The 16367-nt window shown below is 62.0% G+C and overlaps 1 protein-coding gene across 1 annotated transcript; it reads left to right on the top strand.

Annotated features, from left to right (window-relative positions):
* The first annotated feature begins 10764 nt into the window (after positions 1 to 10764).
* SLC25A1 (solute carrier family 25 member 1) lies at positions 10765 to 13581 on the top strand. The gene is made up of 9 exons (XM_070770047.1): positions 10765 to 10956; positions 11174 to 11281; positions 11356 to 11455; positions 11548 to 11686; positions 12064 to 12148; positions 12290 to 12394; positions 12486 to 12601; positions 12684 to 12757; positions 12960 to 13581. The coding sequence occupies exons 1-9, from the start codon at positions 10872 to 10874 to the stop codon at positions 13072 to 13074; spliced, it is 927 nt and encodes a 308-aa protein (XP_070626148.1). The 5' UTR covers positions 10765 to 10871; the 3' UTR covers positions 13075 to 13581.
* The last annotated feature ends 2786 nt before the right edge of the window (positions 13582 to 16367 follow it).

Genomic DNA, 16367 nt, shown 5'->3' with positions numbered 1-16367 from the left:
AAAATAGCTATACAAAAATTCACCAATTGCAATGTTGTTTTTTTTTTTTAATGAAGGCTGGTATGACAGCTATCATGGTACAATATAACACAATTGTCTCAAATGCAATTAAAGATAAGCATTACTAGAGACATCTTACTGGGAAACCAAACGAACTTTTTGGCCAACCCAGTAAAAAACTTTTTAAATTAAAAAATAAAAATTTAAAAAGAGAAAAAGGGGAGGTCAGTATATACTTGATTTGGTAAAGGGTATATGCAACCAAGCACCCAGCAGGGCAGAAGGTCACTGCTATTCAGGAGAACATGTTATCTTAGTTAATGGTGTGTTAGTGCTTTTCTAATTATAGGGTTATAACTATTCAGCTGAAGCTGAAACTCCAATACTTTGGCCACCTGATGTGAAGAACTGACTCATTGGAAAAGACCCTGGGCAAGGCTGAAGGCAGGAGGAGAAGGGGACGACAGAGGATGAGATGGTTGGATGGCATCACTGACTCGATGGACATGAGTTTGAGCAGGAGTTGGTGATGGACAGGGAGCCCTGGCGTGCTGCAGTCCATGCGGTCGCAAAGAGTTGGACACAACTGAGCAACTGAACTGAACTGAAATTATAGGAATGGGCTTCCCTGGTGGCTCAGTGGTAGAGAATCCGCCTGCTGAACAGGAGAGACAGGTTCGATCCATGGGTCAGGAAGATCCTCTGGGGAAGTACATGGCACCCACTCCAGTCTTCTTACCTGGAGAATTCCATGAACAGAGGTGCCTGGCAGGCTACAGTCCATGGAACTGCAGAGTCAGATGTGATTTAACAACTGGAACAGCAACAAGCATGAGACAAGGTGATGAACATTCATAAAACTTTTCTGAAAATGTCTAAGTTTCTTGGGGGCCGGTTCTGCCAGTTTTCCCAGGGCACAAAGTGCCTTGTCCACATACTTGCCCTGAATTCCATTCAGGCACGCCAGCTACTTGGGTAGCTGACTCGATTCTTGGGTGATAACTCGATTCTTGGGTGATAACTCGATTCTTGGGTGATGACTTGATTCTTGTGTAGCAGACTGGCTGGTGGGCGGCGTTCTCTGCGTGACAGCCCTTCCCTTCAGTCTTAATTTTGAGCACGGTTTGGGAGGTGTTTCGTGACCATTTTGTCCCGTGGTGCAGTGAATGCTCATTCCCAGGTAGGGGGCGAGGGTTTCCTTGACAGGCCACTCGAGCTGCTGTCCCTGGACAGGGCCCTGTAACCAGCGGTTGCCCAGGGCAACGAGAGAAGCCACGCAGCGAGAAGCCGTGCGCCGCAACTGGAGAAGGCCTGCGCACAGCAGCAGAGACCGCACGGCAGGAAGATGGCCAGCAGCAGAAGCCGGTGACACGGGCAGAGATGCCTGTAGGGACGGTGACGCGGTCACGAGTATTTAGGCTGAGAATTCCGTTCGGTGTCCCCCGGCGTCTCCCCAGGTCCTCTGAGCAGTCTTGAAGGGAGACGCTCTGTTGACTTCGTCCCTGAAGCCCACCAAAGACGCGTGCACGTCCACGGCCCGCAGGGCCATCGCAGCCCGTCCATCGCAGCCCGTCCATCGCAGCCCGTCCATCGCAGCCCGGCCATCGCAGCCCGGCCATCGCAGCCCGGCCATCGCAGCCCGGCCATCGCAGCCTGGCCATCGCAGCCCGTCCAGGACTGAGAAAGCAGTGTTGTCTCCCGAGCGGCTCCATCTGGCGCCAGGAGAGGAAAGTGGATCTTTACGGCTGAGCAGGTAATTCTGCTTCAGGGCGTCTGGATGGTGCATCAGCCAGAAGCACAGGGCACAGCTGGGGAGTGGGCGCGATTGCCCGGCGGGCAGCTGCGCTGGGGGACCCCGGGACAGGGTGGGTCCTGGCACAGGCCTCGGCCTGCAGGTGCCAGCCCTGTCCTGAACAGCTTCACCCGCAGAGCTGTCGCTGTCCGCAGGGAACAGGCCGGGGCGGAGGCGGTGGTCTGAAAGGGAGGGGCTCGTGTCCCTTCATTCTCACCCTCAGCCCCTGCCCCGGCCTGGCGCAGGCCCAGAGGGTGGCGGCCCCTGGAAGCGGGACCCCCTTCTCTCGGTCCAGCCAGATCCACTGTCCCCCAGGCTCACCCCCGTCTCCCCCGCGGCCTCCCTGAGCCCCGCGTCGTGGCTCGGGTCCTCCTCCTCTGGTTTCTCCCGGGTGTGTCAGGATGGCACCTGCCCATGCGACGTCCTGCCGAGCACAGGCTGGCCCCTCGTGCCCCGCTTGCCTTCCTCCAGTTCTCCCGACTGTCTCCTGTCCCCAGCGTGACCTTGGACGGCTCAGGCCTTTGCCACAGTCGACTGTCTTGCGGTCACGGGGTCCTGTCTGCTGCCTGCCTTGGCAGCCCGAGTGGGTCCAGGAGAGCAGAGCTTGGGGAGGGGCCTGGGCAGGGTGGAGGGTCCCCCTGGAGCCCAGAGCGGGGCGGGACTGGCTGTCTCCAGGGGGCTTGGCGCAGCATCTTGCTGCTCTTGCTGGGCAGTGGGTCAGAGAGCAGCTGAGCGTCCAACAGAGACCCCCACGCTGTCAGGCACAGGGTCATCCGCCCGTCAGCCCGTGGACCTCGGGCTCACTCAGCCGGGTAGTTTGGGGGCTCACTGCCCTTCCCGCCCTCCTCTGTGGCCTCACCCCCAGCCTCGCTGCACCATCCCTCCTCACTTGAAAGTCATTGTCAGAATGGTTGTTCGGTTGCTCACTTGTGTCCAACTCTTTACCACCCCATGGACTGCGGCACGCCAGGCTTCCCTGTCCTTCACCATCGCCCTCAGTTTACTCAAACTCACGTCCATCGGTGATGGCATCCAACCATCTCATCCTCTGTCGTCCCCTTCTCCTCCCGCCCTTAATCTTTCCCAGCATCAGGGTCTTTTCCCGTAAGTCAGTTCTTCGAATCAGGTGGCCAAAGTATTAGAGTTTCAGCTTCAGCATCAGTCCTTCCAGTGAACACCCAGGACTGATCTCCTTTAGAATGGACTGGTTTGATCTCCTTGCAGTCCAGGGGACTCTCAAGAGTCTTCTCCAACACCACAGTTCAAAAGCATCAATTCTTCAGCGGTCAGGTTTTTTTACTGTCCAACTCTCACATCTGTACGTGACCACTGGAAAAAACATAGCTTTTGACTTACATGGACCTTTGTCAGCAACGTGATGTCTCTGAATTTTAGTATGCCATCTAGGCTTGTCATAGCTTTCCTTCCAAGGAGCAAGTGTCATTTAATTTCACGGCTGCAGTCACCATCCACAGTGAATTTGTCCAAGAAAATAAAATCTGTCACTGCTTCCACTTTTTCCACTTATATTTGCTATGAAATGATGGGACCGGATGCCATGATTTTAGTTTTTTGAATGTTGAGTTTGAAACCAGCTTTTTCACTCTCCTCTTTCATGCTCATCAAGAGGCTCTTTAGTTCCTCTTCACTTTCTGCCATTACAGTGATATCATCTGCAAATCTGAGGTTATTGATATTTCTCCCAGCAATCTTGATTCCAGCTTGTGCTTCTTCCAGCCCAGCGTTTCTTATGATGTACTCTGCATAGAAGTTAAATAAGCAGGGTGACAATATACAGCCTTGACGAACTCCTTTTCCTATTTGGAACCAGTCTGTTGTTCCATGTCCAGTTCTAACTGTTGCTTCCTGACCTGCATACAGGTTTCTCAAGAGGCAGGTCAGGTGCTCTGGTATTCCCATCTCTTGAAGAATTTTCCACAGTTTGTTGTTTGTTGTGATCCAGTCAGAGGTTTTTGCATAGTCAGTGAAGCAGAAGTAGATGTTTTTCTGCAATTCTCTTGCCTTTTCCATGATCCAGCCAACGTTGGCAATTTGATCTGCCTTTTCTAAACCCAGCTTGTACATGTGGAAGTTCTTGGTTCGTGTAGTATTAAAGCCTGGCTTGGAGAATTTTGAGCATTACTTTACTAGCGTGTGAGATGAGTGCAGTTGTGCGGTAGTCTGAGCATTCTTTGGCATTGCCCCTCTTTGGGACTGGAATGAAAACTGACCTTTTCCAGTTCTGTGGCTACTGCTGAGTTTTCCAAATTTGCTGGCATATTGAGTGCAGCACTTTCACAGCATCATGTTTTAGGATTTGAAATAGCTCAGTTGGAATTCCCTCACCTCCACTAGCTTTGTTCATAGTGATGCTTCCTAAGGCCCACTTGACTTCACACTCCAGTATGTCTGGCTCTAGGTGAGTGATCACACCATCGTGATTATCTGGATCAAGTATCCACCTGCTGATGCAGGAGAGGCAGGAGACTCAGGTTGGATTGGGAAGATCCCCTGGAGGAGAAAATGGCAACTCACTCCAGTATGATTGTGTGAAAAACTCCATGGACAGAGAAGCCTGGTGGCCTACAGCCCATGGCGTTGCAAAGGGTTGGACAGGACGGAGCATGCACATGTGTTCAGTATCCAGTAGTTCAGTATCAGAGACTGTCAAGCAGACTCCGGGCCTCCATGTGCTAAATCCTGCTACAAGGGTTTAACTGTCAGGCGTGGTTCGTAGGCCAGAAAGGCCGCACAGGCCTGTACTGCCGTGTCTGGGGCTGTGTGTGTCTGAACTCGGAAGTGCTGCACAGTAAGTCACGGGCTGTGAGCTTACACTTGAGTGGGCTCGTACACCCGGCTTGGATCCCGCCTGCGGGAGCTGCGGTGCCCAGGGTAGTCTGCCCTGCCTCCAGCTGACCTCCTTGGGTGGGTATCTGCCTGTGGATACTTGGCAGGAAGGGCGGTAGAGGTGGGCCTGACCACGTGCCGCCTCCCCCCACACGCCGGCCCTTCCCGGACCCGCGGGGTCCTGCCCACCTCGTGGCTCTTTTTGTGACTGGCAGCCGCAGAGGCGTGGCTTTCTGGCATCAGACGGGATGCCCGCAGGCCTGTCACCAGAAAACATGAAATGAAGGTGAAATGTGCAGAGCGCATCCGTGAGCCCCAAGTGAGCAGAGAAGCCTGAGACTCGAAACCACCACCCGGGGAGGATGCAGGACAGTCCCCGATGAACCGGGCCTGCGGGACAGAGGGCACACGGGTGCCCCGGTCAGCCTGAGGGTCAGCACAGCCGTGGTGGCCCCGGCCAGCCCTGTGCCCGAGACCAGGTGGAACGCACACAGCGCTCTGCGACCTGGTGCTGGGCGTGGGGACGGAGGCCCTGGCAAGCCTGCCTTCGCGTGGGTTCTAGCAAAAAGTCATGTCTAAAAAAATCCTTCAGTGAAGGTTTCCGGTTTTTTTAACTGACTTATCCTCGGCTGCCCTGGGTCTTCCTTGCTGGGCGCGGCCTTTCTCTCGCTGCAGCGAGCGGAGACTGCTCTCTAGTCGTGGTAAGCGGGGGTCCTCTCCGGTTGCAGTTCATGGCCTTCTCATTGCGATGCTTCTCTTTGCGGCCCCCTGTACACACGGGCTGAGTAGTTGGGGTGCACGGGCTGAGTTCCCCCGTGGCACCAGGGATCAGGTCGGTGCCCCTGGCATTGCAAGCTGGATCCTCAACCCCTGGACCCCCAGGGACGTCCGAGGACTTTCATCTAAAACGGTTGCTGACAGGCAGTGCCCTCTCCCCTCCGATTTCTGCGAGAGGTGAACACACATCCTCTTCAGGAGAACCTACGCAGCAAAGCTTCGAGGGAATCTGACAGGAAACGTTGTGGCAAGTGATGAGCTCATCGTGAAAACACGACAGAACGTGTAAGGAAGCGAGACCCCCGTTCGTAAGGGCCAGACCGGCCCTGGCCGAGCGCGGGGTGGGCCAGCGGGCAGAGCCGAGGACCACAGGGAGGGCCACCCCAGCTTCTAACAGCACAGAGGGAGTTCTCGATGAAGCACTCAAGATGTGTTTGTATAAAGGCTGTCACCCAAAGAAAGCAAACTGGTTCCCGGAGCTCAGACTCATTAGACTTGACCCCTGGGCCCCGCCAGACGTGGCCGCTGGGACTGCGACGGTTCCTCGGGAGGCGGGAAGCCGGGTCCTCAGCCGGGTCATTGCAGACTGAGGGGTAGATGTGATGAGACCAGATACAGCTGCTGGCCAGGGAACTCCGTGTTGGCTAAGTGGCTCCAGGCATTGTCTTCAGAGCAGGGAACTCATCAGCGGGCAAAGGCTTCCCAGGGGGCTCAGTGGCGAGGAATCCGCCCGCCGATGCCGGAGATGAGGCTTTGATCCCTGGGTTGGGAAGATCCCCTGGAGAAGGAAATGGCAACCCACTCCAGTACTCTTGCCTGGAGAGTCCCATGGACAGAGGAGCCTGGCGGGCTGCAGTCCATGGGGTCGCACAGAGTGGGACAGGGCAGATCACGTGTGCATCGGTGTACACGTGATGCCCACGCGTGAAGCAGTGTCTGAGGTGGTGTCACCTCACTGGCGTCTGTGCTGAGCACGCAGGCGGGTCGTGGAGCCCTCTGCCAGGGATCCTGCATGCGGGAAACGCTGGAGATGTGCAGTGACTGCATCAGTGCATGTCTGAAGCCGTGTGTCCTAAAATGTGCGAACCAAGCACCCAGTCAATAGCGAGACTTTGGCTAAAACAGTGTAGGTGTCTGGAGCCCACCTGCTCTGCCATCCAGAATGAACAGAGGAAGGACAGGCAACAGTGTGGCCCCATCTGTGTGTGTGTGTGTACACGTGTGTGCCCACAAGGGTCCCCAGGGGGCTGGTGACACCTCACGCAGAAAACACAAGCAGAGACCAAGCCTTTTCCGTGTGTTTCCTGCCTCTGGGGCAGGGAGTGGGGAGGCTGAGCTGGTGGGGGGCCCTCTGGGTCACCCTGAGACGGGCATCCCAGTGGCCCCATGGGGCCCTTTGGAGCAGAAGCCTCCTCCTGCTCAGGGACAAGGGCCTCCAGGCTCTTCATCTTCCCACGTGCAGAAAAGTGCGAACCAAATTCCCTACCTTGGTTACCTGGTTCCGACTCACAGTGACCTTTCGAGGTTCCGACTCCCTGCCCTTCGTTACAGACCCTAAGCTGGCTCCTGCCCTCGCCCGCTCACAGCAGCTCTCTCAGGGTTTCTTGGAACGCCCTCTGTGGACTTGAAGTCCTAAACATTTCCGCAGAATAAAACATAGTTCTAAAAACCAAGAGAAGGACAAGGGGCTCTTTCTTGGCTTCCTGCGGGTGCATCTGTGGGCAGCTGGGCCGGGGCACAAGCTCGTTCAGATCATCGTCAGTGCAGACCGTGCCCAGCCCCGCCCGCTGACCGGGCCTGAGGCTCAGGGCGCTCCTCGGCCCTGTCTCCACCACCCGCCCGGCCTGTGGGTCAGCGGGGGGCTCTGTCCCCCAACCTTGTGCGGCCCCGACGTTGGCTTGTCCGGGAGCTGCGTGGGACAGCGCCGGAGCCGGTGGTCCCTGTGTGGGGCCCGGCCCTCCGCCTCTGGCAGTGCCCGGGGATGTCTCCACACAGGCATCCAGGGTCCCCCTCTGGCCGGAGCCCCTGTTGCTGGCACCTCAGTGCTGCAAGCATGGGGGTCGTGTGGTGCACGGGTAGCTGAGCCAGCCTGAACCCCGTCACTGGCCAGACTGGGCTTTCAAGGTGCCCTCCCTTCTCTCGGCTCCTTGAACCTTCAGGAACCTGGTCGGTGCCCAGGGGGCCACCCTTGGGACCACCTTTGGGCAATGTGCTGAGACCACTGGGTCAGCGGTGACAGAGCCACAGCCACCCCCGCGGGGCCCAGGGAACTGGGGCTGCACCCAAGACCAGGAGGGGCCTGGGATCTTTAGGGGGGTGGGGCCTTCCCGCGGGTGCTGTGCTTGGACTCAGCCTTGGACAGCTGGCCGGGGGATGGCGTGGTGTGCGTGCCTGGCGCAATGGGCTCCCTCGGGGCTGTGGCCACGGGAGCGGCCTGGTCCGGGCAGCCTGGGGAGGGGGCTGTTGGGCAGTGTTCCCTGTGGAGCCCGAGCCCCCGCCTGCAGCCAGCAGTAGGGGCATGAGTCTGGAGGGGCCTTAATGAGTCGCAGGGCTCGGGTCCTGTGCAGGTGGATACCACTGAGGTCCGGTGACAGGCGCTTTCCTGCCGTGCACAAGTCCTAGACACAGATCGTAAAGCAAACAGGGAGTGTGTTTAAGCTGCCCCGAGGCTTTTAAGTGAAACACTGTCCATTCGGCAGTGTTCCAGCCCCTACTGCGTGGCGGGCGTTATTCCAGACAGTGGTTATCAGTGGGCAAAACGGAAAACCCTCTTGGGTCGGATCCGCATTCGGAGATATTGGCTGACAGGGGCAGTGTTTGGAGGGGGTGACGTGTGCTGGGTCGGGGCCAGAGTGCTTCACAGGGCGGGACTGTCGAGGCAACTCCAGGAGAAATCCAGGGGCCAGGACCAGGGGACGTTCGAGGGAGGGGCTCGCCCTGTGTTCCGAGAGGGGTCACTGCAGCGGGACGTGGAGATCGGGAGGGCCAGAGGTCAGGGCCTGGTGCTGGCCGTGGCGGGCGGGGGCGGCCATCCCCACATGGCACATGGACAGGCGGTGGGGTGACAGGAGCCCAGGTAGACTGTTTGCTCTGGGGCTTGAACGTCAGGAACAGGGTTATCACCAGCGATTGCAGAGACTAAAGGGGAAGCGGCTGGAAAGCAGGACAGGAGCTGCTCTGGGACGAGCTGAGGGGCGGCCAGGCCGACTGGACAGTGCTGAGGGGCCCCGACAAGAAGGCCAGGCCCCTCCTGTGCCAGTGGCGACCCAGGCCCCGGGCCTCCCGCCTGGTGAGGGTGCACCCTCTGGCAACCCAGGGGGGCCGTGGGTGCAGCTCCCGTGAAGGAAGGGCAGGGCTGGCTCTGCTCTGGCGGGCCGGCTCCCTCCCAGACCTGGGCACACGCCGGACATGAGTCTTCTCACCTGGTACGTGTAGGGTCCCAGACACACGGTTGCTGTTGCCCCGAGAACACGGTGTGTGTCCACCCCCCACCCCAGGCGACTGGTCTCAGGAGGGGTGGGCGGCCTGGGCTGGCTGAAGCCAGGCAGTGCTGCACTCGTGACCCCTGGTTAAAGGGCACTGCTCCGGTGCCCTGGTGGCCTAGTGTCCACTCGAAGGCCCAAGACCGCAGCGGAGGCTGGGGTTCATCAGGCCGCCACCCCATCTCTGCCTGGTTACGGATGTCATGGTGGGTAGCCCAGGCGCCCGTCCTCTGCTCTCCCTCTCGCGCGGGCTTGCTCCTGCGTGCCCCAGGCACGCACACAGCCTGTCATATGGGCACTCAGCACTCCCCTCTCTTCGCAGATGGACAGATTGGGCACCCAGAGAGCCTGAGGCCCCACCCCACTCCTGCGTGGTAGGTGGCAGCTGGTAGCCCCAGTCCCCTGTCCCTGGGGGGAGGGGAGAGGGGAGAGTGGGGAAGCCTTTGGCTCTGCCCTCCCCTAGCTAAGCTCCGAGTGGGGCAGGCCTCCCGAGTGGAAGGGTCAGTGCTCCAAGGTTGCTGGGCCGGCACCTCCTTCACTGTCGCTGACCCTTGTGCCCGGCAGCTGCCCAGCTGCAAGTGCCGATGTTCCGGCCCCGGCTGGCCCCCTCGTGCAGTGAGGCTTCGCTGGCCTTGCTCTGGGCAGCTGCCTGGACGGCGTGCCCTCGAGCAGACAGGGTGGTTGTAGGAGGCTGCACGAGGGACACGGGCCAGCTGTGTGGGCAGGCAGCCCGCGAGCCTCAGGCCTCCCACCGCGTGTGCTCCCTGCCCAGCACGAAGGCCAGCCTGTTTCTTACTATTTTGATTGGGCATGCCTGGACCCAGCGGGCTCGGCTAAGTATGTGCCTGGGTGGAGCCTCACAACAAGGCCCATGTCTCTGCGGCTTCTGTGTGCTCAGGGCTGGCCTGACACCCTGCTCCTTGGGCCCCTGGCCGCTCAGGGGCAGCAGGAGCTCTGCTTACCACCTGGGCCTCTCCCTCCCGGCCGCTGCTCCGCTCGCTGACTGCAGGCCCACTGCAGGCCCTGCCTGCCGGCTCCCCCGCTGGCTCCCGGCCTCAGCTCTGCCCTCTACGGGTCCCTAACCTCCCCAAGGAGCGCCTCACCAGGAAGCACAGAGAACTCGGGGGTGGGGGGGCGGGAAACGCCCGGGCGTAGTTCATTTTGCCGGGGTCCAGTGAGTGGTGGCCCCGCCGGAGCCCGGGGTGGCCACAGACTGCTCGAAGCAACCGCGAGGGGTGGACTCCAACCCCCGGGCCCTCTGGCTGGAGTCCGCCCTCCTGGGGAGTGGAGCGCGAGGACTCCCGGGCGCAGAGGCAGGGAGCCCTGCCCACTCCGCGCTCGGGGAGCTGCCCCTCCGGGTCACGTTGTGGACCTGCAGGGCAGTGCGTGAGCCCTGCATGTTAAATGAAAGTCGGCGTGTCCTCGCTTCCCCGTCGCGGCTTGCGCGAGCGGGCGGGGCCCGAAGCGCTGAGGGGCCTCCTCGGGACCGGGGGTTTGGCCGGTGAGCAGGGCGTGTCGGGGGCCTGCACCCACAGTGCGCGCCGCCCGGAGCCCCGAGTCCTGGGGGGGCGTGGCGACCGCGCGGCGCGTCGGGTGAGGGGAGGCCCCGCCCTCCGGGCGAGGGGGGCGGATCCTCGGGGCGGGGGCGGAGCCGGGCCCGCACGGCCATTGGCTGGGCCGCGGGGCCGCCCGGCCGTGGGCGGGTCCTAGGGGCGGGGCCGGGCAGGGCCGCGCGGCCATTGGCTAGGCCGCAGGACCGCCCGTCCGCACGTTCCCGCGAGCTCGGGGTGGGCCGGGGGCGGGCCCGGACTCGGACCACGCTGGGAGGAGCCCTGGGCCGAAGCGGCGGCTCCGCCCCGGCCCATAACCGGTGCCGCCGCCGCCGCCGCCGCCGCCGCCGCCGCCGCCGCGACCGAGCGCTAGAGCTCGGACCCGAGGCCGCCGCCGCCGGGCCCCCGCCCCGCCCGCCCGCCATGGCCGCACCCCGCGCTTTGGCGGCCGCCGCGCCCGCGCCGGGGAAGGCCGCACTCACTCACCCGGGGAAGGCGATCCTGGCAGGTGGGGCGCGCGCACCGCGCACTCGGACCCCGACCTCGCTGCGCTTCTGGGCGGGCCCGGGATACCGGCTCCGCCGCGCTTCCGGGCGGGCGCGGCCCCCCGCGCCCCGCCGGGACCGCGGGGGAGGGGGAGGCGCGGGCCCGTCCCCGGGCGGCGGGCATAGTCCGGGCGGGGGAGGAGGTCTCAGCGCCGTCTGGGTCCCGATCTTTACCCTCAGGCGGCCTGGCGGGCGGTATCGAAATCTGCATCACTTTCCCCACCGAGTACGTGAAGACGCAGCTGCAGCTGGACGAGCGCTCGCACCCGCCGCGCTACCGGGGCATCGGTGAGTGGGGGCGGCCGGCGGGGGCGGGCGGGCCTGCAGGGGCCGGCGGGGTCGCTGACCGCCCCCTCCCCCAGGGGACTGCGTACGGCAGACAGTCCGCAGCCATGGCGTCCTGGGCCTGTACCGCGGCCTCAGCTCCCTGCTCTACGGGTCCATCCCCAAGGCGGCCGTCAGGTGAGGCGGCTCGGGCCCCGGGGTCCGCAGGAGGGAGGGAGCGAGCCCCGGCCCCGCGGCGGCCCGTCTCACGCCTCAGCCTCCCGCCCCAGGTTCGGGACGTTCGAATTTCTCAGCAACCACATGCGGGACGCCCAGGGACGGCTGGACAGCACGCGCGGGCTGCTGTGCGGCCTGGGCGCCGGAGTGGCCGAGGCCGTGGTGGTCGTGTGCCCCATGGAGACCATCAAGGTGGGCAGGTCCCCGTAGGAGACAAGGCGCTAGACAGCACTGGGGTGGCGGGGTGGTGGCATTGTGCCCCGCGGAGACTGTCGAGGTGGGCAGGGGTCTTGCCCCGCGGAGACCGTCGAGGTGGGCAGGAGTCTGCCCGGGGATCCCGGCGCAGAAAGCCCGCCTGAAGAGCCTCCTGGGGGCTGGATTCTATCCTCGAGGCAGTGGGAGGATAACACTGCCTTAAAAAAACTTAGCACAAAACAAGGTCACACGTGTCTGCTGCCTAAATTATTTGAAAAACTAGTAAACATGACGGCAGAGGCTCCTCCGTAAGGCGGCCAGGTGCGCCCGCGCCCTGACCCCTGGAAGCCAGCGCCTTGCCGCCTCTTCCTCAGGTGAAATTTATCCATGACCAGACCTCTGCCAGCCCCAAATACCGAGGATTCTTCCACGGGGTCAGGGAGATCGTGCGGGAACAAGGTGAGCCGCTCGGCCTTGCCCTCTGGTGGGGTCAGGGACCTGGGCCAGGCTGCCCAGGGCCGCCACCGGCGCTTCCTGCCTTGGCGCTCCTGCATCCGTCTGGGAGGTCGTCGGTGTGACTGCCGTGCCTGCTTGCCGTAGGGCTGAAGGGGACGTATCAAGGCCTCACGGCCACCGTGCTGAAGCAGGGATCCAATCAGGCCATCCGCTTCTTCGTCATGACTTCCCTGCGCAACTGGTACCGAGGTATGTTCGCGGCCCAAGACCCCCACTCCAGGCCTGGAGCCCTGCCCTAGCCCCCTAGCGCCGTCTGACCCCAGCCTTCACCCCCATCCAGGAGACAACCCCAACAAACCCATGAACCCACTGATCACTGGTGTGTTCGGAGCCATCGCGGGCGCAGCCAGTGTCTTCGGGAACACTCCACTGGACGTGATCAAGACCCGGATGCAGGTGGGGGCGGGGCCTGCGGGGGTGGGGGCGGGGCCTGGGGTGGGACCCGTTACCGAGGCTCCTGGCTGTTGGTGTCCTGCAGGGACTGGAAGCACACAAGTACCGGAACACGTTGGACTGCGGCCTGCAGATCCTGAGGAACGAGGGACTCAAGGCGTGAGTGGGCGAGGGGCAGCTGTGCCTTCTGCACCCCAGGCCCTCCGCACCTTCCCCCCAGGCCACCCGCACCCCGGTGCCCTCACTCTGGGCATCCGCAAAAGGGTCCGCTCTTGCTTTCTCAATCTCTGACTCCTACCCCCCACACCCCCAGAGCCATGCCTTGTGCCTTCACTGGCCCTTCCACCGCCTCCCTCCCCAGGTTCTACAAGGGCACTGTGCCGCGCCTCGGCCGGGTCTGCCTGGACGTGGCCATCGTGTTCATCATCTACGACGAGGTGGTGAAGCTTCTCAACAAAGTGTGGAGGACGGACTGAGCCCTGGGGTCTGCGCGCGGGCCGTCCCCAGCGCCCCCTCTTACAATTCCAGCGCAGTCGTGCCAAAAGGCCCTTCCCTGTCCCGCGTGCTCCGTGGCCTGGGTGTGCCGTGCCGGGTCCTCACGTCCTCTGTGGTCTGTATCCACCACCACAGTGTCTGTGTCCAGCTGAGACTGTGTGTCCCTCTGGCCTGTGAATCTGCCCGCTTGTCCACGTGCTTGTGTGCCTGTGTTCCGTGTTTCGTGTCCTGTGACCCGGGGTGCCCGTGTGGCCGGGGTCACGTCCCAGCCCGGTGCCTTCCACCCTGGGCAGCAGGGGCAGTGCCCCGGCCCACCACAGCTGCCTCCGGGCCTCAGCCTGGCCTCACTGCATTCCAGGGGCTGCGTGGCCCCCGCTTTTCCCGCCACTGGCCTTAATGGCCCTCGGGCCCTCCCTCCGCCCGGGACAGGGTGGCACCTGCCACTCTCAGGACCACCCTTCCAAGGCAATAAACCGGATCCTGTTGCAGCCTCCTGTCCCTGTTGTGAGCCCACGCCTCTGCAAAGGGCAGGCCCACTCCTCACCAAGGACCCTGCCAGGGGGCCTGGTGGGCAAGCAAGCTGTGGCATGGCGCCAACCCCCGGGATGCCTGGCGCCAGGCCTTGCTTGTGAGCAGGAGGGAAGATCCTGCAAGAGAGCCGGAGGGTGTGTCCTTGGGGGTCACCTGGTGGGCAGCAGGTGGTCGGGCCTGGAGAAGGGGCTTTTGTCCACCGTGCAGTCTGGGGCCCAGCCCACCTCACTCCCTCATGGTTTCCCGGTGGTCTCACGGGGAACTGCTTCGGGGTGACCATTTTCTGGTGCCCTGAGACTGAGCAAGAGGCCCTTAATGCTTCACCGAGGCTGGGAGGTAGTGGGCACTTGGGGCCTCGCCCAACAGCACTGAACTTCAGAGTAGGGTGTCCCCCTTGCTGGAGCCACCTTCCCCCAGGGCCCAGGCACAGCTGGGAGCCCAGCCCAGCACAGGGCCAGAGAGCCTTGAACCGGAGGGTCCCCCTGGCCCAGATCTGGCTGGAAACCACCTGCGAGCCAAGTGGAGGAGGTGCCTCAGGCTGTGCAGGGGCAGAGGGACCTCGTCCAAGTGACTGCAGCAAAAGCCACACAGAGGACTTGGCTCAACTAGCGGGCAAGCCCCACTCCCGGAGCTGCTCCCTTCAGGGGAGAGCCCCACAGCACCTGGACCTCTGGAGTCAGGTAGATCTGGGTGCCGAGGGTGGGTTTGAGGGGTGCAAGGAGCAAACTGTGTCCTCTCCTCACGGGAGAGGGAGGAGAAAGGGCCTGGCAACAAAGCTTGACTGCTCACAGGCTGAGGCAAGCCGCGTAAATCCCACTTCCCAGCTGTGAAGTGAGAGCCCAGCCCTGTGGGCTACGAGGAGTGCTGTAGTGTCTGGAGGGCGCTGAGAACTCTCTGCAGAGGGAGCCCTCAGGGAGATTTAGCAGGGCCCCGGGGTCCCAGCTAGTTCCTAGACCTGGCGGAGCCCCAGAGCTGGGCCCTGAGTGGACACGGCCACAAGTACCTCTGGGAGTGGCGTCTGCTCACTGATGCCTACCAGCACCCCCAGCCCTGTCCCCACCTCCTTTCCTAAAGAGGAAGGGGCTGGGCTGCACTGAGCCGGAAGGAAAGTGTTGGAACCTGTTCCCAGGAGGGGCAGGGCGCCCTCGCCTGTGCCAGAGCACAAGGTGGACGGCAGGGCCAGACGGAAAAGGTAGCGGACCTGGGCCCACGTCCCCTGAGGCTGTAAGCGAGGAGAAGCCACCGTCCCCCACCTACTCCACCTGTTGACAGAGGGTGGGGTTAGTCAAAGCCTTGGTTCTGCAGCTGAGACTTGAGGGGAGCGGGGCTGGGGCACTGTCTGAGACAACGTCAGCAAAGCCGGAGGGAAGTGAGCCAGTGCAGAGTGGCTAGAGGGGCAGGCAGGTAGGTGTCTGCAGAGAGCCCAGTGCACTTAATCAAGGTCTGGAAAGCCGCGGGGAGGAAAACAATGGCAGGGAACATTGCCCTTGCAGCACTAGGCCAAGGGGCAGAATGACGGGGGCAGAACTTTGAGCAGTTGAGAGGCGAAAAACTCCACTTCCAGGGTGGTTCTCCCCCGCCCCACCCTGGCCAACCTGGACACACAGGTCAGGGCCAGGGAGAACCCTGGGGGCAGCTGTGCCTGCATTATCAGAGGAGTTGTGAGCTGAATGCAGACTCTGGGTCAGGGTATCCGGCCCACAGCCAGAAACGTCTGAGCCCAACTGGAAGCCACTCAGCATTAAGCAACCTTCACCACCTGGCATCGTCTTGAGCCTGGGGTCATCAGGAAGTGTGCCCAGGACAATGGCCTCAGAGACAGGCCGAGGGAGCAAAGGGTGAGATGGTGGCCATCCCGGGGGCAGGTCTTGGCCAACTCCCAGCCCCATGTCACCACTGTGTGGCTGAGGAGGGGTGTCCTACCCTGCCTCTAGGCAGGGCCCCCTGCCCGACTTCTTTGAACCCTCCCCTCCCCCACTACCCTACAGGCATCCCCTGGATTTTTCCATGTCCTTGTGTAGGCGATGAAGGGCAATCAGAGCTTAGTACACACACAGAATTGCTCCTGACGAGTGGGTCTCTCCTCTTTTAGCCAACAAAGAGAATTCCATGTTTTAGGCTGTCCTCAGCCTTCACAGCAAACAATCAGAGCTGAGGACGCCAGACTACTTTCCTCACTGGCATTATACTTCCTACGTGTTCTCAGATTCCCTGCACAGAATCAGGGGGTCTGAGGACCTGCATCCTCAAGATCTGGGAACAGGGCCAAAGAGAGAGAGAGAGAGGCGGCCACAGCAGAGAAGGGACCGAAAAGGACCGCGGGCGGGCCACAGAGAACAGCTAGGACCGCGGAGAGACGCGGCCTAGGCCGACCAAGCGGGTGCCCCCAGGAAAACACGGCGGCCCCTGGCCGTCGCCCGGTAGCTCGCCTCCTTCCACGCCCACCTGAGACTGCGCGAGAACCGCCTCGTCCGCGTAGACTGGGCCGGGCCCCGATCCCACCCCGCCCACCACAACCGTCGTCACTTTTGTTTCCTCGGCCGGGCCGGCCACACCTATTTATTCCCCCACTGGCCGGGCCTGGACCTGAGGCCCCACTCGGCCAAGGGGTGGCTGTCTCCCGAGGAGACCTCCAGGCAAGGGCCATCTCAGTCCCTGTGCTCAGACGCCTGCGGCGGCTCGCCGCCCAACCCCCGGCTGAAAACCGGCCTCGGGCTCAAGCTCTCGGACCCGCCGCCGGTCG

The sequence above is a fragment of the Bos indicus genome, chromosome 17, assembly GCF_029378745.1.
Source record: "Bos indicus isolate NIAB-ARS_2022 breed Sahiwal x Tharparkar chromosome 17, NIAB-ARS_B.indTharparkar_mat_pri_1.0, whole genome shotgun sequence".
Lineage (NCBI taxonomy): Eukaryota > Metazoa > Chordata > Mammalia > Artiodactyla > Bovidae > Bos > Bos indicus.
Note: the sequence above shows the minus strand (reverse complement) of the source record. Positions and strands in the feature narration are given on the sequence as shown.